Genomic DNA, 25,570 nt, shown 5'->3' with positions numbered 1-25,570 from the left:
AGAGTTAATTTACAGTGGTTATGTAATGTTTCTTCAGATCTGATGATGGCATACTCTGGCAGAGGTGTTGTCTCATAAACTTCAGATTAAATATTAATCTCCAGTATATTGTTGTGGTGGAACGAGGAGGAGTCATAGTGACAAATCCATTTTAATGCTTCATTTAAATGTGTACCTTGCACCCTCGCTAAAGCCCTGGACTCAGCAACAGTGGTAAGCAAGATCATGAGATTCACCACAGGTAAATTACCACCATTTACAGTATAAACCATTGTTCTCTATTGCTTTGGTTGCTCAGTCTGTAATATACAAGGTCAGACAAGATCAGTGTTTGTTTGGTAGATTTGGGTTTGTACTCTGGATTTGTATGTGTTTGCTGTAGGGATATCGAAATGATGTATTGTTGTGAATCATGGAATGTGATGTCCAATTTTTACTTGTGTCTGACTGAACCATTTGACAAAATACAGAAGACGCATTGTTTCGTTTATAAATAATAATGTAAATCATGACAAATTAGTCATGTAATGTATCTTAGTACATTGAAAGTAAATACATAAATATCAGACTGAATGCAGTCTGCTGAGGATTTTACAATTGAACTCTGATCTTGAGTCTTATCACATATTCAAAAGAACAATTCAAATGCAGTATGATCAATAATATCACACAGGATTTAAGGAAGGCAAACTACTGTCCATTAGTTTGAAGTCACGGATACTTGGGTTTGTCACACACTAGTGGACCACGGTTATTGTTAACCTACAATGAAGAATCCACATCTATAATGTTAACAGTTTTGTTACGCTATGTACATGCATTTAAAATATGTTTGTTGTTTTGCTGTTACAGAAGCGGAAGATGCCACAGACTTACCAAAGTAAGTCACTTTGATAAACATAACCTTTATCTTTCCCTCTGATGTGCATGTGCAGACTCTTCCAGGAGAAAGACATTCTGTTTTACAGTCAATTTTCAGTTTGTTTACATAAAACATACAGCGCAAAGTGCAAATGTCTTCCACAGGAAGTTCACCTTCAACCCAAAAGAAGGGATTGACAACCCAGCCTTAGTGATCTCAGATGACACAGGTAACCTAACAGCCACAATCAATCCGTTTCAGCCAATCAACCACCTGATAAGAGATGCTATTGATTGTTGATAAAGAATGTAGACTCAAAGCACAAAATGAAATGTCCCCAGAGCCCGATGTGCGTCCACGGCTGTGTGCTCTCAAACGGGAGCAAGGTCAGTGTTTTGGTTTCTATCTGAGTAAGGACGCTGGCTGCAGGGGACATGTGGTGCGGCAGGTGGAGCCTTGGAGCTGCGCTGAGCGCGGCGGGCTGAGAGAGGGGGACCGTGTTTTGGAGGTCAATGAGAACTTTGTGGATGACAAGGACCACTTGCCTGTAAGAGCACATTACATCTGAATTGAATACACTGACAGTGGCAAATAAATAATATTACATAAACATGAAGCATGAATTAACATGTATGCATTTGGCAACTAGAATATCACTAGAGATGCACCGATAGCCGATTATTCAGACTGATATCTGCCGATACCGATTGTGAAGATTAAAAGAATATTTACTTTCTATAATTTATACTATAATGACTATTAATATTGAACATCAAACTGGTGATGTTTCTAAACATTTTCTATATACAGAGCACAAATTCATTGCATGTTCCTGTCCTCTTCTGATTGACAGGACATATCGGCCCTAATCATCGGCTGTTTTTAAAATATCGGCAAATGCCGATTATTGGCAGTCATGTCAGTGCATCTCTAACAACTTTGTGTACTTTCAGCATTGTAAGTATTTTGACTGTAACTTTCGTTTTGTTTACAGGTGGTACTGAAGATCCAGGCATCTGGGCTTCAGCTGTATCTGTTAGTGCTGAGTGCTCAGGATTATGGGATTGCAGTATCAGAGGGAAGAGATCTCTTGTCGATCGCCCGGGCTCACTCTGGAGAGGGCTGTTCTCGCCCACGGTTATGTCACATCACTAAAGAACCTGGCTGTGGTTTGGGCCTCAGCATCATCCCTGTTGAAGGTACTGCTTCTAATCGTTGGTAAACAATTGATATAATTTTAATATTTATTACTAGAAATGCCTTAAAATAGAAAAATCTTCTGTAACAATGTGAGTACATGATGCAAATCATGTGGGAACGTTTCAGCATGATGTACGTACAGTATGCATGAATCATTGAGGAGAGTTCTGGTTAATTTTGTTGACCTTTTGAGAGCAGGTGAGCGAGGCTGCTATCGTCTTAGTCCAGTAAATCAAGGACCGGCAGAGAGAGCAGGAATAAAGAATGGAGACAGGCTGATCTGGATCAATGGAGCTATGGTCTCTTCACTCACACATGGAGCTTTGTCAAAAATGGTTGGTGGACTGTTGTGCCTGTTTGATATATAAACACCCCATAACTATTTACAGTAAATCCTCTGTTTTGATTGTTCCATATGTATCAGGTGAAGAAATGTGAAGACCATGTGACTGTCTTGGCAATTGATAGCAGGAGTGAAGTGAACTACGTTCGAAGGAGATTACCCATAATTCCTGCTTTTGCCAAAACACATAATCTACTTTATATGCCCAAAACACTGCATCTGGCTCAGGGACCACAGGGCTATGGGTTCCTGTTAAGGCAAGAGAAGTTACGACCTGGATGTATTGGTGAGAATTTTTTTTTCTTTAGTAGTACACCTGTGCTAAACCTTGCTGGAAAATGGTCTAAGATAGACCAGTTGACACACAAGCATGTCCCAAAAAACAGTCCAGCTCAAGCCAACTACTATCTTAAAGGGGTCATATGACACGGCCAAAACGAATATTATGGTTTGTTTTAGATGCAGGCAATGTGTATACACGATTTAAGGTTCAAAAACGTATTTTCCACATACCGTGCATGTTTGTATCTCCTCTTTGCCCCGCCTCTCTGAAACGTGCTGATTTTTTACAAAGCTCATCGCTCTGAAAAGCAAGGTGTGCTATGATTGGCCAGTTAACCAGTGCGTAGTGATTGGTCGAATACTGCAAGCGTGTGACGGAAATGTAACGCCTCTTACCATATTTGGAACATCAGGTTCCAAAGCAATTGTGCTGACAGGTACGCCCACCTTACTTGCATATACATTTGGGCGGTCTTATTCCAATCATACCACGAACTGACGTGGATTTGTGGGGGTGTGGTTACACGAGGCGTTTCAGGCAGGTCTGGGTGAGCATTCGCTTTTAGATAGAATGCATCTTTTGTTCTGACACTTTAATTTTTGCAATTTTATGTGTCTAATACATGCATGGGCAACACACCAAAGACACATAACAACACGTGTTCGCACCACATGACCCCTTTAATATGTATTATTCAACTGGGCAAAATGTGTGATGTGCTCTACAGCTCACATGCTACGTGAAATCGACCCCGGCAGTCCAGCTGAGACAGCAGGAATGGAGGATGGAGAGCTTCTCCTCGCTGTAAACGGAGAGCAGGTGGAGGATGCAGAGCATGAGGACATCGTCAGCAAAATACGGCAAAGCGGCCAGCAGGTCACTTTCACCACAATCTCCGTTCCTGGCAGAAACTACTACACACAGGTGCTTGTATGCACGTTATTTCACACGCAAATGCACATGCAGTCACACAGATCCGTGAGGGAATGTTGAAGTGGAGCAATAACATTCTGTTCCCGAACAGCTGCTGAATCAACTTTTTTTGAAGACATATGAACCTAAGGGCTAACCAAGAGGCTAAAACTCACACTCCTAATGCTTATATTACACACTGAAGCAGGTGTTCTTATGATGAAATTAATCTGTGTAGAAAAGGCATAGACCCCAGGGAACGGGTGTGACTGCTCTGACCCAGATAATAGAGAAATGATTATTCTGTTGCAGTATGCACTTGATTTATCACTGAGAAGGTATCTGTAATTTAATACTCAGCTTGGCATTTCTCCACTGCTGTTTTATGAAGACCACATTCCAAAAAGAGAACGGTTCTCCCAACCTCCTCTGCAAAATGAAGAGGCACGTGCTAACCCACAGTGTCCTCGGCTTTGTGTGCTCCATAAGGCGAGCACAGGATTTGGCTTCAACTTGGGCTGCGTTCAGAATAAGCCTGGGGCTTTTATCAGTCAGGTACTGTTGTTTGATTTGATTAAAATATTTGATTAAAATGTATGAAAATGTTATCTCTCATTGCATTTTAATGTCCAGGCACAGCTATAAAATGCTATTTAGACAGATTTTACTTAAATATTAACAGTAATAAAACATTATCTCAACTAATAGCACAAGTTTGAGCAGGATAAACTAATGTGTGGGAAACACTTTTGTATTTTTGCATTGGTAATGTTAATAGTAGATAAATTATACACTTTAGCTTTACAGAAATTCTGGGTTTGTGACTAAATGATGTAGGCACAAATTCTACTTGCTGCCTATAGGTGGCAAATGGGAGCACTGGAGAGAGAGCTGGCCTGTGTGAGGGAGATGTGGCTGTGGAGGTTAATGGACAGAATGTGGAGGAAGAATATTTTGATGAAGTGGTGAGGCTGATAAGAGAGGGAGGAACTACTCTCAAGCTTTTAGTTGTGGAGGGTCAAGAGTATGAGAGACTGAGGAACATCAGACTGACGACAAGTTCTGGACTCATTCCTCAAACTATAGAGGTGAGACATGTTCACACACATATATGCATTTTGTAAATTCAGTATCACTTTTAAAGGCATAGTCCACCCCAAAAAATCTTTCATTATTTACTTCATTATTTATGTTCTGTTGAACACAAAGACAGATATTTGGAGAAATGTTAGCAACTGAGATTTCTGGGGCACCGTTGACTACCATAGTAGAAAAAATTATAGTAGCCTATTTTCTGTTCTGTTGAACACAAAAGAAGATATTTTTAATAATTTAGGAAAACAAACAGTTCTGGGGCACCTTTGACTACCATTTTTTGACTCCCCAAGAAATGTCAGTTGCTAACATTCTTCTAAATATCTTTATTTGTGTTCAACAGAACATAAAAATGTATACAGATTTGGAACTACTCGAGGGCGAGTAATTCATGACAGAATTTTAACGGGGTGGAGTGTCCCTTTAAACTTTTTGAAAACTTTCAACTTTTTCCCCAGGCTCTGGATTTCTCACAAGACAATTTCTTATGATTAAATCCAATCTGGTATGGAGAACAAATGCTGTTTAATAACAACACAATGGCTGTGAAGTAATTCTGCTACATACACCAGAAAATGTGCCTTTTTATTCTCAGTCAGGGACCACAGATATTACACAAAGAATATTGTAAATTAATGAACGAAACAGCGTAATTTAAACATCTACACATTTCAAAATGTATGCTTTGTAATTATTTAATACTACCATAACACTTAGTAAGTACTATTTTGATACAAAGACTATGTGACCCTGGACCACAAAACTAGTCATAATTAGCACGGGTATATTTGTAGCAGTACATTGTGTATGGGTCAAAATTAATGTGATTGTTCTTTTATGCCAAAAATCATTAGGATATTAAGTAAAGATCATGTTCCGTGAAGATATTTTGTACATTTTCAACTGTAAATATATCAGAACTTTTTGAGTGGATGCTTCAAATCGTGAACAAAAAAAGCCGGAAACACGTCTACAAACTTCTCGCTGCTGCCTGCTCTTTGGGAATTACCCACTCAAGTTTGGTTCCTATGCAAAGTTCAGAACTTTTGCTTTCAGGTTCATCAACTCTCCACAACATTATTACAGCAGTGAGCCAATAGAGCCAAAGGCCTGCTATAGCGCCTCTGATGGACAACTTGAAAGGCGATTTTCTCAATATTTGATTTTTTTGCACCCTAGATTTTCAAATAGTTGCATCTCGGCCAAATATTGTCCAATCATAACAAACCTTACATCAATGGGATGATCATTTATTTAGATTTCAGATGATATATATAAATCTTAATTTAAAAAAACTGACCCTTATGACTGGTGTGGTCCAGGGTGCAAAAATCACAATGAACAGTTCAAGTAGCTTGATTGGTGGAGCATTGTGTTACCAGCAGCAGGGTTAGATTCCCAGTGAACACATATACAGTACTGATAAAAATGTATACCTTGACTGCACTGTAATAAGTCGATTTGAACAAACGTGTCTGCCAAATGCATGCATATAAATGTTAAACAAAAGTGTACAAAAAGTGCCACATATCTTTGTACATCACTGTATAATATGAAAGTACATTAAATTATTAGTTTACTATTTGTCATGTAAAATGTATAGGTGAGATTTCAGAGTCCAGCGATTAACTGCAATTCTCTGAAATTCCCTTCTTCTCTGAGTATTCGTTTTACTGAATATAAACAGGTTTATGTTCACAAATGCAAACCACATTAAATATTATTTATTTCAGTTAATGCATAATTCGATCTTATATGTGGAATGTAAAATATGTACTGCATTAAAAATTGTCCTGGGGTTAAATGTTAAACCTTTTCCAGTCTTCTATTTGCTCTCCAGTTCTGTAGGTTCAAAGAAAATGTATAAATATTATAGTAACTGAAACGAATGCAAAATCCTAGAGTCAGAATACATAAGTTATGAGATGCCGAGTTATAACTGTACTATTACCAGTTAACTTAAAGGTGCAGTGAACTAGCACCACAATTTTAACCCGAGCTTTTGTTATATAAGAGGGAATCGTATTCAAGCGAACATCCTGTAAGTGTCAGACCTGAAAACGCCCTTGTTACTGAAATAACAACTGTTATTGACACGAGGCTCAACAAACGGCAGGTTGTGGAATGCATCTATAGATAGGTTGAACACCGCCTCCACAGAAGAATATCAACGCCTACTTCTCAAGCCCTGCCCACTGGTTCGCACATGACCATACTGAACACAAGCTGCACGGAACCAGATATATTGTGCAGTGCCTGGTTGCGGAAGAACACAGTCGCTGCATAACCTTCCTTCGGATTCCGACATTAGTAATGCGTGGTTGAAGTTTATTTTTAAAGACGTTCCAGCTCAAGTGGGTAAAACATTGAGCGTTTGTTCGCTTCATTTCAACGCGGATTCCTTGAACAAGTCTTTGCGGAGAAACTTAAATGAAAAAGCAGTGCTGTGCCGTCAATATTGGATCTGATAGGAATGGCGCAGCAATCTTATGCGAGTAAAACATATTTGTACTATGCGCCACTATTGCTTTGTTAGAGATCACTTGGTATGCCCTGATAGTGTTACCTGGGGACCTCTAGTCATTTGTAATAATTGTAATCGGCATCTCTGTGATTTGGCGGGCTCATATATCATTTCTCAAGGTTTTATCCACCGTTTGCGAATAATGGAGGCTGTTTTGAAGTGTTTTGATATTATTTCTGGTGCTGGGTCATTTTGGCCGGGAGTCTACCGTTTGTTTATTTATCATGAAAACTATAACATTTGAGACCCGCGATCGTGGTGATCTAGGGCTGCAGCTATCGATTCTTTTACTAATCGAGTATTCTACTGATTTTCCATCGATTAATCGGGTATTTGGATTAGTGATGCACGATATTGGATTTTTGCCGATATCCGATACTTTCCACCTCAATTAAGCCGATGCATGCTGTCTATCCACCGGGCGTTTTTACGCAGCTAAAAGCGCCAGGCGCTGGACAGCGTTTTTTCAACCAAGGTGCTTTGGTCGCAATTATAAGCTGCATGGGAAAAAAATAAGTTCCAGCACTGAGCCCGTGGAAAAAAACAAGGGGGCATAGCCCGGTCACTTCAGTGACTGTGCCTTTTCACATTTTAAAATTATGATAAACGAAATAATGTTAAAACATTTTGAAAATGAATTTGGTGAATATTAATTAAAGAAGCAACAAGAGCATAGGTGTCTTTGAAATGGAGACTACAAAACGGCAGTATGCAGAGACGAAAGTCACATATTATGCACGCTTGAGCTCAAGTTCAAAGTCTACTCCCGATGGACGATGGGCAGGATTCAACTTCAAAACGTTAATCAATAAATAGGCAGTGCGTGGCTGACGGGCGCAGACATGGATTTCTTTGCGCACTCAGTTAATGTAAGAATGTGCTGCTTTTACAAGCATGATTTAATTACTATGTTGCATATAGATATTTTTTTCTTACTGTACACCTGTGAAACAGGTGTTCTTACTGACTTACTGTAAAATATTCCCACACCGCCGACATGCTCACTGTAGCACTCACAAACACGCAAATTGACGCATGCGCATATTAATCAACACAACTTCCTATCGGCGAGGCATATCGGTGTTATTTTCTTTATCGGGCCGATGCCGATAATTAATTTATAAGCCATTATCTGCCGATAATATCGGCGTGCCGGAAAACAAGTTTCACTCGCAAAATAGACTAAAACTATGTAAAATAGCAGATCACCATTTCAATAAGCTATCACTTATTTATCAGCATAAGAAATACGTGTGAGCGTGTGAACAGACTAAAATGTATGTGTCTCACAGTGAATGCATAAGACTTGAGAGCCCTGTAACATGAATAGAGTTTAGCGGGCTGTGCGTCAGTCATAACGGTCCGTGGGGAAACGCAGTGCTCCGTGTGTACTGTAGTTAAATGGATTAAACAAAGCTTCGAGGCAACAAAATTTGCCTCGATGATCTTTTGTATTCGAATTACTTGAGTTACTCGAGAAATCGTTTCAGCCCTATGGTATTCTTCTGTCCGGTTCGCGGGTCTTAAATGCTGACATGTACGGTCATATATCACTAAACACCATACAACTATAGGTTATACAAACTATATGCAAAGCCTTGCCATCACATCTGGGAAATAAGTACGTAAATTTGAGTAAAATCACGTTACGTAATGTTACATGTCTAACCAAATTCACAGAAGGCTCCAACTAAGTCAACTACGCAAGCTGCTATCCAATCATAGCAGTGGGCGTTTACTTCCAAGTCTTCTATGCAGCCCACCCTTAAAAACAAGAGCGTTTCTCCAGCCGGCCTCAAAACCAGGGTAGAAAATAACCTATTACTTATTGATTTTGATGTTTTCGAATGTAAAAACCACGCGAACGTCATAAGTAGACATCAGACAATAGTATAAAACAATAAAAACAGCCAGTTCACTGCACCTTTAACAATTCTACCAACCTGTGAGAATTTGGTCAATGCACATAGTGACTCTGTCTGCATCCTCCATACTGAAGCACATGGGAGGTTTGAATTTGATGACACTATCCCACGGTCCATCAGTGCTCATAACTACACGCTCTTCTTTCAGCCTGAGAAAGTCAAAATAAGCAATGTCTTAACCGCCTTTGCCAACACTTGCTTTGTATAAGGTTGGATAAACAAGAGAAACTAACAGTATGAAACGTTCTTACCTTCCAACAAGCTGTGCTGCTTCTTCTGTTGCTGGTTGTCTGGAAACTCTGTCTTTAACCAGCTCCATACCTACAAACAGTCCTACACCACTGCAAAAAAGGAGAATTTGGCATAATAAAATGTTCTTAAATATATGACATATTTCATAATTTCTTACGAACCGCACATCTCCGATGATCAAATGTTTAGTCTGAAGTTGACTAAGCAGATGTCTCAGGTGATCTCCAACACGAAGAGCATTTCCTCTCAGGTCCTCATTTTCTATTACATCTAAAACTGCCAAACCAATGGCACAGGACACTGGGTTGCCACCAAACTGCGTGACACAAAAATGAATAGGTATGAAAAATATAAACTATTGCACTTTTCAGTGATATAAAAAGCAAATAAAATGAATAACGTTTAAGCAGCATGGTTCTTCTTACGGTGTTGAAGTACTCCACGCCATTGGCTGTAAAGGTACCAGCTATCTCCTCTGTAGTGGCCACACATGAAAGCGGGTGTCCATTGCCCATTGGTTTGCCCATAGTCACAATGTCCGGGCAAAAGTCTTCACCTTGAAGCTGAAAAGCCCAGAAATGACTCCCAACACGACCAAAGCCTGTCTGAACCTCATCTGCTACGTAAACTCCCCCCGCCTCATGAACATATCTGTGGGAAACATGACGTTACACAGAGCTTCATTCTCATAAACCAGATCATTTTTCTGAGATATATAGAAAAACAACTGATTTCTAATTTACTCATTTTCATTTATACATTTACGCATGTATAAATAAAAGTACATTTTACGTAATTACAAGCATACATACATTTAAAGATAGAAGGAGACTTACTCTGCTACTCTTTTACAATAACCAGATGGAAAAATGATCTGGCCACCAACACTTGGTAAAGCCTCAGCAAAAAAAGCTGAAATCTGTGTACAATCAAAAAAATGAAGGAAATCAATATATGTTTTGAGAATGAACATAGATAACTTTCCAATAAGAGTGTTTCTACCATACATACCTTGCGGCCTTTCTTATGCACCTCTTCAATAATGCTTTTCAATGTGTCTGCGTAAGCCTGTCCCGGGTTGGGATGATCCTCCCGGTAGATACCGTGGTAAGTGTCAGGTAGTGGCGCCTGTACATAAACCAAACAAGTTTGATGTATAGAAAAAAAAACATTTATTCCAGTTGAAATGTTCATTTGCAGTATGTACACACCACATGAACCCACTCTTTTTGGCCCTCCAACTTCCGGAACTTGTATGGGCTGATGTCAATGAGCGAGGTGAGATGTCCATGATATGCACTTGAGAGTCGGGTAAAAATAAATAGCTTTTTGTTACAATATGTTATTTGAGTCATATTTAACTGAATATGGTCAACATTATTCATGTACACTTGCAAATTTGATCTTACTGATCCAGCACTATGACATCCTGATGTTGGGTATACTGACGGGCCAGACGCAATGCAAGATCATTAGCTTCTGAACTTTGTATGGGGACAAAAATACATATTCAGAATTATTTTTCCTTTTAATGCTATTAAATCACTTCACAACATGAGATTAGACCAAGTATTACATACTCAGCAGTCAGCACATAGAGATACTTACCCTGAGTTAACAAAATAGAAGACACAAAGCTTTTTTGGAAGAGTGGCTGCCAGCCGTTTTGCATATTGCACTATATTATCATGGAGGAATCTAGTGTTTGCGTTAAGAAGATCCATCTGGGCAGCAGCAGCCTTAGTGATGCTGGGATGACAGTGACCAACTGCAAACACAATACGTATGAACTACGTCATCATGAACGTGTGATTTATAAACTCTGGAAAGCCTAATGAGATATGCTTGTGGCTGTTAATTACATTTCTATAGTGGGTTTGCTTTCGTTACAACACCTGCATTACCTATGATGTGTTGGCAGAAATGCAGATTTAAACTAAGTCTGTGTGTGAAGTATTATAGGGGGAACGAGTATGTTCAAACCTGTAAGCAGCATGCATGACGATTTTAGATTTTCTTACCATGTTGAACGTTGCTAATGCAATCTAGGTACTGCACGCCGTTCTCGTCATATAAATACTGACCGCGTGCTCGTATTATTTTCACGGGGTCGTGCGAGAAAAACAGTCTGCAGGACTGCCTGAAATGACAAGAAAGTGAAACTGACCGAATTGTCATTTAATAAAACAATACCGGGCCTGATATTGCAACTTTTTAACTGTGTATGTCGCTCACCCGATCAACTTCCTGCGCATTTCCAGAGTTTCATCCTTGTGGAAAACTTCCAGAGCCATGCTAGCGAGGAGAGTCCCTTTTTTCTACCACAACGTGTCGTTTTATGTGCTGGAAATGTGACACATCATGAGACTTTGAGCAGCGTTTAAAAATACATAGGCCAGCTGCGCATATCGTTCGGTGTGCGACAACAAACTATCGCGAGATCGGTTTTAAGACTTACCTCGCATATATCTCGCGATACTTCGTTATCATACACAGATTTGGTTTGCGCAGGCATTCTCATGTAACGGCAGACAGCCCCTCGTCCTCTGTCGATGACGTCACACACACGCGCAGCTCTGTGTATTTTCGTGATCTGCTGAACTGGACCGATTTAGCAGATATTTCATTATAACATATTTCGACCCGAACTCAGGTATGACATTGAGCGATCTGGATACATTTTCATTTTCATGCACTTTGATGTTTACGGTAGTGTGCTCTTGTCTTTGAGCAACATGTACAGCATGTTAGTTGCTAAGCGTGTTGCTAGTTATGCAGCTAGCTTGACATACTTGACAACCAGGAAGAAGATCTGTCACAGTGCTTGACAGCTGATTTATTTAAACACTTATTTGTGTTTGCATACATGACTCGTTTTTAAGATCAGTGATTGTCTATACTTTATGATTCAACGCGTATTTTTAGCAGGTTAGCATTCTTTCTTGAAATTATGTTGGTTCTTGTGAAGGTAAGTTACCTTGGGCCAGCTGTTATAAATTTGCCTTTTGCTTGAATCATCTTCCAGTGATTCACCAAGAATAAATTGATTCGTGTCGAAGTGACTCGTCTGATGAGTAATGGGATCTTGATAGTGAGTCATATTGTTTTTAGATTGTCTGTTTATATGGTGTGAAGCAAAGCCCATGACGATCAGAACAGACAAATGTAAAATTTACCTAGATGGATCACAGCAGGATTTGAATTGCATGCTGGAGCAAATTCACACACTTTTCTCTCTGCAGTCTGTGAAAGCACCTGTTGATGGAGGACGTGCTCCAGGGAAATGACAGACCAGGGCAATAACAATCAGAACATCTCACAAAACCCATTTGCAGCGCTCTTCGGTTCCCTAGCTGATGCAAAGCAGTTTGCATCTGGCCAAAAGCAACGGCGTCAAGCAGAGCAACAATGTAAGTACGGGGTAATAAACGGCTCTGCAAAGTCTTTACATTTACATTGGCAGAAATACATTTCTTTCATGGCGCTACAAAATAATGTGTCCCCATGCAGCTGTAGATTCAGGGGAGAGCCAGTCCGAGTCAGATAATTCAGTCTCTGACAGCATTGATGACAACGATGACTCTGTGGCAGAGATCAGCCGATCTTTTCGCTCGCGTCAGGAGCTCTGTGAGCAGCTCAATGTCAACCACATGATCCAAAGGATCTTCCTTATCACACTGGACAACAGTAAGTGCTAAACAACTGTCTAAGTAGTTACCAACAGTTAGAATCTACCTACACTTTTATTTTTTTGCTGATCAATTTTTATCATAGTCGAGTAGTTTAAAGGGATAGTTCACCCCCCAAAAACATTCTGTCATCATTTATTCACCTTCTTGTCATTTAAAACCTGTATGTAACTCTTTTTTTAATGGAACACAAAAGAAGATATTTTGTCAATCCATACAATGGAAGTCAATGGGCACAAGTATGACATGAGGTTGAGTAATTGATGAAAAAAGTTTTTGGGTGAACTGTCCCTTTAAATCAACTTGTTTATTTTCAATAACATATTAAAAACAAATACAACAAAGCTGTGGTTTTCATCAGGTGTAACTTTAGTATAAAGATTTTATATAAAAAATCGAGTGTCAAACCTGTTGCAGGAAATTAAAACAAAATGTCAGACATGGAAATGTATTAATGTATACATCAAAATGATTAACATCACAAAAAGTATGACAAAAAAGTGTGATCTACCAAAAATACATTTAAATGCTTAAACATATCAATGAGATTTCATTGCATCAAAGAACAGCACATAATGTTGCATGAGTCATATTTTCCCAATGTATCTCTTTCCTGCCATTGTTTTGTTTATGGTTTTTGAGGACGAGGGAATGTCACGCAACCTGTCCTGGCATCTACCTAATTTGGCTAACTTTGCCAAGTTTCAGTTGAATGTCCACTAAAATATTGCACGGTCTTAGATTGAAACAATGAAGGATGTGGAAATAATTTTCACCTTCCTTTAAAAAGTGGATGTCTGCTTATTTTGCACTCATTGACTATACATAATTTGATTATTTGCATTTAACGTTGTCTTTTGCCTGTTTTACATTATTAATGCAGACATGTGACCTACCAAGTAGAATATATTTCTGAAGTACTGTGACATACTAGTTATTTTTTTGTAATTTACTTATCGGTAGTTTAGGGGAAATGCACATAAAATTAGTCATTTACTATAAACAATGTCTTACGTACTCGATGAGCTCAGTGTCCGTGATCATATCACGATGACACATGGTTTCCCGGCAATGTTTCAGATGACCTCATCCACTCCAGTTTGCTGTTATATTTAATTTGTGCTGCTTGCATTTTAATGTCTTTATCCTTTACATTGATCTGCTGTCCACTGCTATGCAGTTATCTCATGGCTCCATTGGCCGTGTTGATGGCAATGTGTAGTCTGAGCTACCGGCAATCACCAGTCAAATTATATCTGCGCAGTAGTGATATATGATTATTTGTACTTTATATCTTCATGATAATCGCAACCCCTGAGATTATAGTCACTGTCATGTTATTATGTCTTTTTCAGCAAGCTAAATTATTGAGGGTAGTGATCAGGGTTGTTTGAATACTTCTAGGTGACCCCAGTTTAAGAGGAGGCAATGGTATTCCACCACGCTGTGTATACCTTGAGGAAATGGCCGCTGATCTTGATGGTCAGGACTGGCTTAACATGGACACCATTGAGCAGGTATGACATCATCAGTACATACAGTAATTGTTTCCTATGGTATATTATGATTAGTTGTACACATGTCAACGTTATACATTTGAATACGAAAAATATTCTTTAACCGATCCCCTGCAGGCGCTGTTCACCAGGCTGCTTATGCAGGAACCTGGAAACCATCTAATTTACATGACTTCCTGCAGTGTAGTAAACCACTCGGCAGATCGTGATGCTGGGGAGAAATGTGCCATACCGTACCTTTACGCCTGCTACCTGAGAGTTAAAGAGGAGGTATTCTGTGTTGTCATGCAGTTGAACATCATCCTGCAATTTCAATGCTTTTCGATTGAATGGTAGCTTGTATGTTTGTATCAGCAGTGGTGCTATTGCAGTAATGGTGTTGTTCAAAACCCCACAGATCACTAAAGTCCCAGAAAAACTGATGTCATACGCTGTGCACTGTAAAAACATGACGTTGTCCAATGCGCGGACGGTGCTGCTGACGCCGGAGATCTACATCAGTCAAAACGTGTATGAGCAGCTTCTAGATCTGTTGCTGGAAGCCGTCCGAGGAGCTCGTAGGTTTGCTTGAGAACCACATTTGAGGACATATGAGGAGATGTTTTGAGGTGAATTAAAATGTGTATCTTGTGTGTCACTGCAGAGCTTGAGGAAGTTGTGGAGTTTTTTGAGGAGGTCATTGCAAGTCTGTTGGCTGACCAGGAGGTGCGAACCTTTGGGGAGGTGATGGTGCCAGTGTTTGATATTTTTCAAGGCCGTATCAAAGACTTAGACCTCTGTCAGCTGCTGCTGTCTTCCTACCTGGAAATTCTCCTGTACTTCAGTCGGCAAAAAGACATTGCTAAGGTTAGGATCGTCGCACTGATGTCCAGTAATTCCAATGTAAATTCTAAAACCGTGAATGTCATTAAAGGAATAGTTACCCCAAAAATGAAAATGCTGTCATCCTTTACTCACCCTCAGGTTTTTTCCAAGCCTATATCAATTTTGTTGTTCTGCTGAACACAAAAAGTATAATTGGAATAATGTTTGTAACCAAACAGTTCTGGGGCACTATTGACTACTATTGTAGGAAAAATCTACTGTGATAGTCAATAGTGCCCCAGAACTGTTTAGTTTCCCACATTCTTCAAAACATCTTCTTTTGTGTTATACATAACAAAGAAATGTGTACCGTTTTGGAACAACTTAAGGGTGAGCAAATGATGACAGAATTTTCTTTTTTGGTGAACTATTCCTTTAATTCAATATATATTCAAAATTGTTATACGTGATCCTAGGTGTTAATGGAGTACATTCAGCCTAAAGATCCTAATAATGGACTTCAGTATCAGCAAACCCTTTTGGGCACCATCTTAAATATTTCCTGTTTACTGAAAACCCCTGGTGTGGTTGAGAACCATGGTTTTTTCCTCAATCCTTCTCGCTTGAGCCCACAGGAAATGAAGGTTCAAGAGTCAAATATACACCAGGTTAGCACAGATCCACAAAATGTTCTGCAATCTTCTATACATCTCACGTTTTCAACGCCTTAGTTACTGTCTTTATTTCTTCTCTCATGCTATAGTTCATGGGGCAGTTTCATGATAAGCTGTATCAGATTCTGAAAAACTTGCTTCAGCAGTCCGGCGAGACACGTCACCTGCTGCTCTCGTGGTTGGGCGGTTGCCTGCAAGCCAACATGGGGCGGGCCAAAATCTGGGCGAACCAGATGCCTGAGATTTTCTTCCAAATGTATGCCTCGGATGCATTTTTCCTAAATCTGGGAGCTGCGCTGCTCAAGCTCTGCCAGCCTTTTTGTAGACCTTACTCACCGAAACTCTTGACCTTTAACCCCACATACTGCATGCTGAAGGAGCTGAGTGAGGAAGAGCGGCGCAACAGAAACGTGCATGCCAGAGGTGACTCGTCTGTGTGAACATGCAGCATCACTCTTTTATTCATATGCTTAAGGATCTAAACGTCTCTAAACTCTTTTCTCTACAGGTTTGGACAAGGAAACCTGTCTGATACCTGTGCCCCCTCAACAAACAATTGAATTTGCCCAGTCATACAGTCTTCTCACAGAGAACCTCATCCTTACTCAGATTACCATGTACTTGGGCTTCCATAGGTAATGCTGTTGTTGACCTCATAGCGTCATGATTCATAGTTGCCGCTACACACCAGTTATAGCTCTCGATAATGACCACAATATCGAGGTGGTGACTGCTTTTAAATTCTTTGATGATATTTTTTTATCAGACTTCATGATCACATGGTGAAGATGAATCAGTCTCTCCATCGGCTGCAGGGGACGTGGCGAGACACGCATCTCAGCGGAGGCCCGGCTACAGATCTGCGGGAACAGTTTGAACGCCTTATGACTGTCTATCTCTCCACCAAGGCTGCAACCACGCAGCCAACCATGCTGCAACACTGCCTCAACCTCCAAGCCTCCTGTGCCACCCTGCTGGTCCAGCTCAGCTTGGGCAACCAGAGTCCAGAGCACACACCGCTCTCATTTCCTTTGCCTCCGCTGGAAAACAGTTTGCTGTGCTGTGTGCCAGGTATCCTCTCAAGATTGTTTGAAACTCAAATAGAAGTTAGTGCACCAGTCTTTGATTCAACTTTTTCTCATCTTCACAGAGTTATTCGCCGAAAACCTAGGTGATTTTTTCATATTCCTCCGCCGTTTTGCCGACGAGGTGTTGGAGTCATCGGCGGAGAGCTTAGAACATGTCCTGACCTTCATCACTGTGTTCATGGGCAACGTCGAGAGGTGTGAGTCGCTGTGATGCTGAGTTCTTCGCGCATTTCCCCCCGTGCCGTGTGGCTCGTTGTTTACTCGTAATTATTTACCCACAGAATGAAGAATCCTCATTTGCGGGCAAAGCTGGCAGAGGTTCTCGAGGCTGTGATGCCCCATATGGAGCCTGCGTCACCTGGCACTGCCCAGCCTATCATGTTCCAGCGCCAAAGGGTGTTTAGCTCATATCGACACGCTCCTCAGCTTGCCGAAGCCCTCATTACTGTGTTTGTGGACATAGAGTTCACTGGTCAGTGTGTGCAGTGTTTTTGTGATCTGGTTTTTGTTTGAATGCAACAGCCTGTGTAAGATTTTACTTGCGGCGTATCCCACAGGCGATCCTCATCAGTTTGAGCAGAAGTTTAATTATAGGAGGCCAATGTATGCCATTTTGAAGTACATGTGGGGAGAAGAAAATTACAGGGAAAGTATTAAGGTGAGATCCTGACAGATATTGTAATACATGCCCTTGAAGTAAAATAATCATCTCGTTTCACCAAACCAGAATCCTTATTACTGTTAATAGTAAAAGAAAATGTTTTGTTTGTTGACAGCGTTTGGCAGATTATGCATCTGAAAACCTTGAGGCCATGATTCCACCACTTTTCTTACGGTTTCTGAACCTGCTCATGAACGATGCCATCTATTTACTTGACGAGGCTATACAGGTCCTGCTCTGCAATAAAAGATGTTCACAGGCGTTCACAGTCCATATACAAATATTTGTTTATTCCATTCAGCTTGATTGTCTAATGTTACACATTAATTAACACATTAACGCCCATGCAGTTGATATAAGGCAATAATTAGTTGACGTAGCGTATGTGCATCTGTTTCTTCTAGTACTTAAGTAAGATCAAAATCCTCCAGCTGGAGAGGGATCGGGGGGAGTGGGACAGTCTGGCCCCTGACGCCCGCAGAGAGAAAGAATCTAGTCTGCAGATGTTTGGACAGCTGGGTCGCTTCCACAACATCATGTCAAATGAGACCATTGGTACCTTGGCTTTCCTCACATCTGGTAAGAGATGTGCAATATACCAAATGCACTAAAGTATTAACACATCATAGTTTTTCTGGTCATATACCACCTGAGTGAGCCAGACCTGGAACAACATGGTTTTTAAATAATTAACTACGAAATGAGGTTGAAACGTAGATTTATCTTGTATTTGTGTTCCCTCCAGAGATAAAGGGTCTTTTCGTTCACCCCTTTCTCGCTGAGAGGATCATCTCCATGCTCAACTACTTTTTGCAGCACCTGGTAGGCCCCAAGATGGGCGCTCTGAAAGTGAAAGACTTTAGTGAATTTGACTTTAAACCCCAGCAGTTGGTGTCCGATATCTGTACCATTTACCTCAACCTGGGGTAGGTTTTCTTTCATCTTCAATCTGAGTGTATTTGCAGTCTTAGCAATATTAAGTCAACTTTTCTTGACCACAGGGATGAAGAAAATTTCTGCGCCACTGTCCCGAAAGATGGAAGGTCATATTCGCCCACTCTGTTCTGCCAAACTGTCCGTGTCCTCAAGAAAATCAACAAGCCTGGCGATATGATTGTGTCTTTCAGTCTCCTCGCAGATAAAATTAAGGTTAATCTAATCGCTCTGTATACTTTATCCTAGATGCACACCTTTCCTAGGAAATCATGGGTGTCGGGATGTTGATGTTAATCTTGTTGATTGTATGCGTTTGTGTCCTTCAGTCTTTGGCTGACATACATCAGCAGGAGGAGGAGACTTACTCTGATGCTCCGGATGAGTTTCTGGATCCGATCATGTCTACGTTGATGCATGATCCGGTGCTGTTGCCTTCTTCAAATGTTACAGTGGACCGCTCAACAATAGCACGTCACTTACTAAGGTGATGATTTAGCTTGAAAATAAATTGATAGTTTATTCATCTTCATGCTGTTCAAAAACGATGCTGTTTTTGGGGACAAAATGAGACATTTTGAACAGAGCTGTTTCGTAACGACCATATCTGTTGAGTTCCAAAACCATTTGAGGAACAGACTAAAATAGAAGTCATTATTATTGATTGATAATCTTCTCTTTAAGTGCGTTTAAGAAGTGAAGTTGATCCACAGAGTTCATAAAGTTTGACTCCATGATCCTCATTGTAGGGAAGGATTATCAGTGAATAAAAATAAAATATTTCGGTCTGTTTCTCACACACTTAAATATAGTGCATGACTCATGAAATACTTTTATGGTGTTTTTCTGTCATTGCTGGAGCTTAAAACATGGTCACTGTAAAGTATTATTGTATGGAAAAAATCAGTATGAAGATTATTCAAAATAATGCCAGAACTTTCAGTTTTGGTGAACTATTCTTTGTGCATTTTACAGCCTCATTATACAAAATACATGATGCCTTTTAACTGATGAACATTCGCTTAGACATGTTTAACCAATGCTTTTCTCATTTTTCTTGGTCAAGTGACCAGACAGACCCGTTTAACCGCAGTCCACTCACCATGGATCAGATCAGGCCTAATGAAGAGCTCAAGCAGCAGATCGTGAAGTGGCTTGCTGAACATAAGCAAAGAAGCCAGCAAATGGGACCCAGTGGCTAAACCACATTATTCCCTCCCCCCAGCCCAGGCATGCTGTATGACTAAGCCATTCAGATGTTTCTGACATCTCTCATACTGCTTTGGAAAAAGAGCCTTTTAAGCACACGTAGTAAAGGAACACATCTACATTCATGGTGTTTTTGTGCTCGGCAAAGGTCAAATGCAAATCTCCAAATGCCATATCATCGTAGCATATTGAGCTATCTGCTCTGTCAAACTATTTGGAGCATCTTCTGACGTTCAGGTCCATGCAGACAAAACTCAGATCACTGCACTAACAACTGGAATCTGTTTTTCTGTTACATTTCACCTTGCCAAGTTGTTCACTGTGGGAAATGAAACTTTATAAAGGTTATGTGAGTTTATAGACAGACAAAAGTTTATTTGTTTGCTGTCCTTTTCAATGCATTTGCCCTACCTCTAACTCAACCAATATGTGTGAAATATTGTATATGCATTGCTTATACATAAATGTTTAAGGTTCATGTATTTGTATTTACTCATTTGATATTAAGAGAAGGGGTTATGGCAGGATTGATTTTAAAACATCTTTGATAAAAGTTACTCATCAGCTCTGTATTTCAGAATGTTTAAGTTTCAAGGCTGTTTTATGATTTTTAAGATGCTCTACAATGCTGCATTCATCCAAATTTGTTTTTGGGCTGCTTGGCAACTACCATTTGTTTCAAATGCTTTTACCATTTATTCCTTAGAAAGATTTTATGTTTGGAATTTAAGAAACATTTGCTATAGTGTGCACTTTTAGAAGACTCATTAAGAATATTGAGTTCTTGTTGAAATGTTGGGAATTACCCATTTGCATTTTACAAGAAGCCATTTTGTCTTTTTAAGAGTGAGTATGTCCCAAATATTGACTTATTTGAATACTGAGTCAGAGCTCACAGTCTTGGTGACCTCCTCTCATGCAGAATGACATCATGTCTCTTTTGTTAACAGTTGCGAAACTGCATGCTCTGGGAGGTTGGACCTTGCTACTGAATTAGATGTTTTAAGAGATGACACTGATAAAACACAGTCAACTGTCCTTCCTTCAGTTGTGAAGGTCTCATAACATTGAGCCATCAACAAACCGAGTATGTCTGAATTAAAATTTTCATCCAGTTGTTTATTTCATTGAGTGTTAGTTAGTTTTTTTTATTCTTTCATTTTTCTGGAGATGTCACCAAATCAATAGATCTGACCCCAAAAATTCTCAAAGTATACAATGCTTCAGGGTCTGTTGAAATGTTTTGGCCTGTCGAGTTGTGCACGGGCACACTCATTAGCCATAATTGCTCTTTTAAACACTGATTCAATCAAACTGTTGAATCTTTATTTTGAAGATTTTTGTGAAATGAAGGATAGTAGTTGTACAATATACATGGGTCTTTAAAATACATTATGTTGAACTAACTAGATAATTCTGCTTATAATTTACCATTCCTAATGGTTGGTGTTACTAAAACTAATAGCATGCTTTCATTATGCTGATGCTGAATTCTTTTGGGCCACTTTTTAAATCACTTATCAATTGTGCTGTCTGGCTTGTTTATTGCACTACATCGAATAAAGATGAAGACTCTATGTATTATGGTTTTAATTACGTTACAAATAAGCAAAGTGGTTTGTAGTTATTATACTAGCATTTTAATATGTAAAACATGTATACTCTCATAACAAAGTAGACTGTGTGCGAAATTATAAAGACTACCGGATGCATGCGATTATGTGTCATTTCTATAACTTAATAATGGAATCATAGTTTTTTTTAAATCTTAACAAACATCTGATATAATTCAGTTCTAATAAACTAACACAACTATTTATAAAGCTGTCACAGTTGATGATGACCGATATTAAAAAGTCTATTGAATGCCTAGTAAAAATTTTACCAAGCAACGCATGCTACATAGTTGATGTGCCTGATGTACAGTCTTTCTCTCTCTCTCTCTCTCTCTCTCTCGGGTATAGCCGACGAACCTGCGTAAAAACACCACTGAGCGCGTACGCTGTGATGGGCTCTTGTACAAACGCAAAGTCGGGGTCCTCGGTACCACAACCCCGAAACATGGATATTCCATTCTGACCGCTTGACTGAAGCGGCAGTTTATTGAAATCGCTCGTTCGGGGCCACGCCCACACTGAGCTCCCTGATCCTAGGGCAGGCAGGCAGAGTGTAAAATGGCGCACAGCTGTCGGTGGCGGTTCCCTGCTCGGCCCGGAGGGAGCAGCAGCTCGGGCACCGGGAGGAAAGCGGGCCGAATTCGGGTTACTGCTTCCCTCCTAAACAGCGCGGGGACTAATTCGAACACGAACGGGCTCGGGCCCGGTTTCGACGCTGCGGTGCAAGTGTCCGCTGCCATCGGCGACAACCTGCAGAAATTTCGGGATGTTTTGGGGGATTCGAGCGGCTCCAGCAGCGAGGAGGTAAGCGGGACCCCGGCTAAAGCGTTAGCCCCAACCTTTGCTTCACTTGTTTATAACAGCGAAATCTCGGGTAGAATAACTCGACGGCCGTGTAGTAGCTGTAAGTTGCTCAGTGAGAGGAGTGAGTGTGGTAGTTATTTTGCTGCGCAGCAGACACTTGCCTCCATCCATGTGCTGTTTTTCTCTCTCAGCTCACTCTGGGACCACTGACAGGCTACACTGCTAACTAGCTCACGTCAAAATATGAACATAATTTCTAACTAATGGCTGATATCCAAGTGGTCGTGTTGTCTAGATGTTCGTATTGAAGTGATGTAGCGTTTTATTTTTGGACCCCCCTGGAGTTTAGAGCCATTTTTGACAGGATGGAGATGTGTAGCTTGATAACTGTAGCGAGCCCCTGGCTGCATAGAGTTAAAACTTATTTCACGTTAAGTTTGTCAGATGAGTTTTATTGAACTGTTGTTGTTGTTTTTTACTTTAAGCGCTATGAAAAACACTTCTTGAGCGATGGAGAGCAGAAACACTCAAAATCGTAACTTAGCGAGCAGGTTGTCAAAATGATACCAATATAGTTACAAGCATAAGCGTGTAGTTTAAACATTAAATGTGTTTACTCGTCACTCTGTCGCTTAGCTCAATTTTAACTACGTTTTTACCTATACGAGATCAAATTTGTCTGTATTTGGCCCCGAGTTAGCTGAAGGCGTCCCATCACAACCTCCTCAAAACAACATAACGTTAGTTCAAGTCTCGGCATGCTTATGGCACTTAACGCGACTTTTGGCTTATTATGTAAAATAAGTCAGGTTAAGGTGTATCAATAAACGCGTACAAGAGAATGCACAATTAGCTTTTTAAGTGGACCAAAACACCTGGTGCCAGCTGGTTGTTGTTGTCTGAGCATTTAGCTGTAGCACGCAGAGAGGATACATAACGACTGCAGTCTGATTAAAAAAATTATCCTGATTTTAAAGTGTTGACTGGCAGATCAGGGTGTATTCATTTCAGCTGATGCTATGCCTTTCCCCAAAACCTTTTTTGATCGTGCGTGTGTTCACTTACAATACAATTTAGCTCAATTATACGTTGTCCTCTAGGTTGAGTTGAGAAATAGATGATGCTAATATAGCATCAAGAGTGTTGCTATTAAATGTGCTGCTTGGCGGGCTTTTGTTGCGGAGAATGGATCATGTATGTGTAGATCGTCAAGTATGTTGCAGAAGTTGGCAATATGTGATTTTAGACATGTTTTACTTCGCCTCCTCCACCTTCGAGAGGAGGTTTGCTAACGAGTGTTAGCCCGTTAGCACCCGTTGATGCTCGGGAAAATGGGAGGTGGACATGTTTTTTCCCCTCTCGCATATTGCGTAGCAAGCAGTACGCATTTAGAAAAAAAATGTCATATTTCTAACCAGAATAAGCTAATGCATTCGCAAAGCATCGCCGAGGCTTAAGAGACCTCGCGTTTTATCAAAGCCGAGCAAATGCACGGCGCAAAAGGCGGCTGCAATAAAAAGGCAGCGTTTGACGAAGGTTGTTATTTGTGGGGGTGTGTACTGTGACAAACTACCATCTTCCTCTCTCTGTGTGAGTAGCGGGGAGGTGGGAGGGGAGCGCTGCGCATCGGAAACGCGGGGAGATCGAAACGAGAGCGGGCGCGAATCAGAAACGCGCTCATCGCACTTGATTCTCCGGTTCGCGAAGCGCGCTGTACGCGAAAACGATGCGTTTGAAAACGTGGCGCAGATTTAAAAGCATGTAGAATCGTTTGTACGTGTTTATGAGATGCTGATTTATTCGCTGTACTCTTGCACATATACGGCATATTTACTCCACTCTCTTATAAGATAAATTATGTATTTTTATTGCCTCTCAGTCAACTGTGCTTTGTGCGACGTATTAAATCACTGTCTAGTTTTTTTTATCGATCTGCTTGATTGCGGTTTTTTATAAATGTGGTTTTTAAATTAATGTGACTTGATTCACAGAATAGTTTGCCCAGAGTGGCCAGTTGAATTTGTGAAACGTAGACGTACAAGGCAGACAGACGGCTAAAATCCCCGTGGAGCTCGCGTGAGTTGCGGACGCAGCATTGTAGTTTCATTCAAAGGGGATGTTGTGCCTGGGTCGGATTGTTCTGGTTTATCACAGCCTGCTGAGCTCGCAGAGCAGCCCGAGGCCAGCAGCATGCTCCGTAAACAGAAGCACGCTGCCCCTCCTTCACGCCAGACCCAAATACAACAGGGCCCCAATAGGATTTAATTTCTGATGGCTTTTAGACTACTTCATTAACCCATTTGGATGGCTTAAAATGTTTACATAGCGGAAAAGCTTCTGCGTGATTTTTCGGATCTCCAAAAACGAAATGTGGTATTGCTTTGATCTTGTAAACCGTGTTTGATTATTTTTTTGCAAATAAAAGTGTGTGGCTGTTTGCTAGACAACTGTTACTTTCTGGAGTTGTCCTATTTAAGTCCCCATTCATCTGTTTCTTTGTGAGGAACGCCATTTGGCTTGCCTTTTAATGTCCAGAGTAAAGCCCCGCTTACAGAATCAGAATGAGGATCAATATCAAGGCCTCATACAAAAGTGCAGTTGAATGGATACAGCAAATGAATGCTTTGCTCCACTGGTTTCTAATGAATGGCGCAGCCTATATGGAGGGAAGAAGTCCAGCAGGTGTTTGGCCTATTTATCTGAAGAGGGCCCTGTCCCCTAGACAGCGTGTGGATCATAGCAGGAAGCTTTGTGTCTGCTTTTATTCCGGCCCTTAAGAAGCGCAGGCGGCTGAAAGAGCACAGACGTGGAAATCAAAGGGTGAAGAGCGAGCCCTCCTCCCCCTGGGACAGCACGGGGAGGGAATTAGACACAGGCCGTCCCATCCATGGCTTTATTCTGCTTTTGTAGGCAGGCAAAGGGGGTTTTGCCGCCCGCTTTTTTTTGGTCTGGGGAGCAGCAGCCATTGAGCGCATGGAGCAATTCACTCTGAATTTATGTCTCTCATTACACCTCGCAGGAGGCGCATCTTTGTTTTCATCAAGCATGTATCTTAAAGCCACGGCTCCTTGTTAGCGTGGGCGAGAGGTGTTGGAACATGTTGTTTGAGAACTCTCAGTTTTGGGTGCTTTGAATGTGGGTGCATGAGCAACATCTGAGAATCGGATCTGCATAACATG

At 40.6% G+C, this 25,570-nt stretch overlaps 4 protein-coding genes across 8 annotated transcripts in view; 3 read left to right on the top strand and 1 right to left on the bottom strand.

Moving 5' to 3' along the window:
- Positions 1-88: 88 nt before the first annotated feature.
- nherf4a (NHERF family PDZ scaffold protein 4a) lies at positions 89-5,256 on the top strand. 3 transcript variants are annotated; one of them, XM_057350384.1, is made up of 10 exons: positions 89-880; positions 1,027-1,091; positions 1,204-1,409; positions 1,857-2,061; positions 2,261-2,397; positions 2,487-2,691; positions 3,416-3,612; positions 3,961-4,155; positions 4,464-4,688; positions 5,154-5,256. In XM_057350384.1, the coding sequence occupies exons 1-10, from the start codon at positions 810-812 to the stop codon at positions 5,184-5,186; spliced, it is 1,539 nt and encodes a 512-aa protein (XP_057206367.1). In that variant the 5' UTR covers positions 89-809; the 3' UTR covers positions 5,187-5,256. The 3 variants fall into 3 exon arrangements, with proteins under 3 accessions (XP_057206367.1, XP_057206366.1, XP_057206368.1); XM_057350383.1 differs by lacking the exon at positions 5,154-5,256 and having other exon boundaries at positions 4,464-5,105; XM_057350385.1 differs by lacking the exon at positions 5,154-5,256 and having other exon boundaries at positions 3,992-4,155; positions 4,464-4,670.
- Positions 5,249-11,784, bottom strand: phykpl (5-phosphohydroxy-L-lysine phospho-lyase). Of its 3 annotated transcripts, XM_057350387.1 has the most exons (12): positions 11,632-11,782; positions 11,418-11,536; positions 11,005-11,164; positions 10,806-10,880; positions 10,608-10,695; positions 10,408-10,524; positions 10,233-10,315; positions 9,822-10,047; positions 9,558-9,712; positions 9,396-9,485; positions 9,163-9,293; positions 5,250-6,537 (listed from the first exon to the last, which is right to left on the bottom strand). In XM_057350387.1, the coding sequence occupies exons 1-12, from the start codon at positions 11,688-11,690 to the stop codon at positions 6,521-6,523; spliced, it is 1,320 nt and encodes a 439-aa protein (XP_057206370.1). In that variant the 5' UTR covers positions 11,691-11,782; the 3' UTR covers positions 5,250-6,520. The 3 variants fall into 3 exon arrangements, 2 of the variants coding, with proteins under 2 accessions (XP_057206369.1, XP_057206370.1); XM_057350386.1 differs by having other exon boundaries at positions 5,249-6,537; positions 9,396-9,712; positions 11,632-11,784; XR_008964246.1 differs by lacking the exon at positions 5,250-6,537 and having other exon boundaries at positions 9,181-9,293; positions 9,563-9,712; positions 11,632-11,784.
- Positions 11,785-11,946: 162 nt separating this feature from the next.
- ube4a (ubiquitination factor E4A (UFD2 homolog, yeast)) lies at positions 11,947-21,569 on the top strand. Its single transcript, XM_057350377.1, has 20 exons — positions 11,947-12,049; positions 12,639-12,806; positions 12,907-13,083; positions 14,490-14,602; positions 14,720-14,872; positions 15,000-15,159; positions 15,246-15,448; positions 15,883-16,074; positions 16,170-16,503; positions 16,589-16,715; positions 16,847-17,151; positions 17,231-17,363; positions 17,450-17,640; positions 17,726-17,826; positions 17,945-18,058; positions 18,234-18,408; positions 18,575-18,755; positions 18,831-18,978; positions 19,092-19,249; positions 19,829-21,569. The coding sequence occupies exons 2-20, from the start codon at positions 12,680-12,682 to the stop codon at positions 19,962-19,964; spliced, it is 3,228 nt and encodes a 1,075-aa protein (XP_057206360.1). The 5' UTR covers positions 11,947-12,049; positions 12,639-12,679; the 3' UTR covers positions 19,965-21,569.
- A 401-nt stretch (positions 21,570-21,970) lies between these two features.
- kmt2a (lysine (K)-specific methyltransferase 2A) overlaps positions 21,971-25,570 on the top strand; it is a 37,686-nt gene continuing 34,086 nt past the window's right edge. The window contains exon 1 of the mRNA XM_057350370.1: positions 21,971-22,391. Coding sequence (XP_057206353.1) covers positions 22,146-22,391 — 246 coding nt within the window. The 5' untranslated portion in view covers positions 21,971-22,145. The remainder of the gene's footprint in view (positions 22,392-25,570) is intronic.

The sequence above is a fragment of the Triplophysa rosa genome, linkage group LG14, assembly GCF_024868665.1.
Source record: "Triplophysa rosa linkage group LG14, Trosa_1v2, whole genome shotgun sequence".
NCBI classification, from domain to species: Eukaryota; Metazoa; Chordata; class Actinopteri; order Cypriniformes; family Nemacheilidae; genus Triplophysa; species Triplophysa rosa.
This window is presented reverse-complemented; position numbering and strand designations above follow the sequence as displayed.

Bases quoted from the DNA above. Each gene is read 5' to 3' on its own strand.
- phykpl (XM_057350386.1), bottom strand. From the start codon at position 11,690: ATGGCTCTGGAAGTTTTCCACAAGGATGAAACTCTGGAAATGCGCAGG. The intron at 10,525-10,607 runs GTGTGTACATAC...GTTTATGTACAG, and splicing joins AAAAAGAGTGGGTTCATGTG to GCGCCACTACCTGACACTTA. The intron at 9,713-9,821 runs GTAAGAAGAACC...TGTGTCACGCAG, and splicing joins GCGTGGAGTACTTCAACACC to TTTGGTGGCAACCCAGTGTC.
- nherf4a (XM_057350383.1), top strand. From the start codon at position 810: ATGTACATGCATTTAAAATATGTTTGTTGTTTTGCTGTTACAGAAGCG. The intron at 881-1,026 runs GTAAGTCACTTT...TGTCTTCCACAG, and splicing joins GATGCCACAGACTTACCAAA to GAAGTTCACCTTCAACCCAA. The intron at 2,062-2,260 runs GTACTGCTTCTA...TTTTGAGAGCAG, and splicing joins CAGCATCATCCCTGTTGAAG to GTGAGCGAGGCTGCTATCGT.
- ube4a (XM_057350377.1), top strand. From the start codon at position 12,680: ATGACAGACCAGGGCAATAACAATCAGAACATCTCACAAAACCCATTT. The intron at 13,084-14,489 runs GTAAGTGCTAAA...GAATACTTCTAG, and splicing joins CCTTATCACACTGGACAACA to GTGACCCCAGTTTAAGAGGA. The intron at 16,504-16,588 runs GTGACTCGTCTG...TTTTCTCTACAG, and splicing joins CAGAAACGTGCATGCCAGAG to GTTTGGACAAGGAAACCTGT.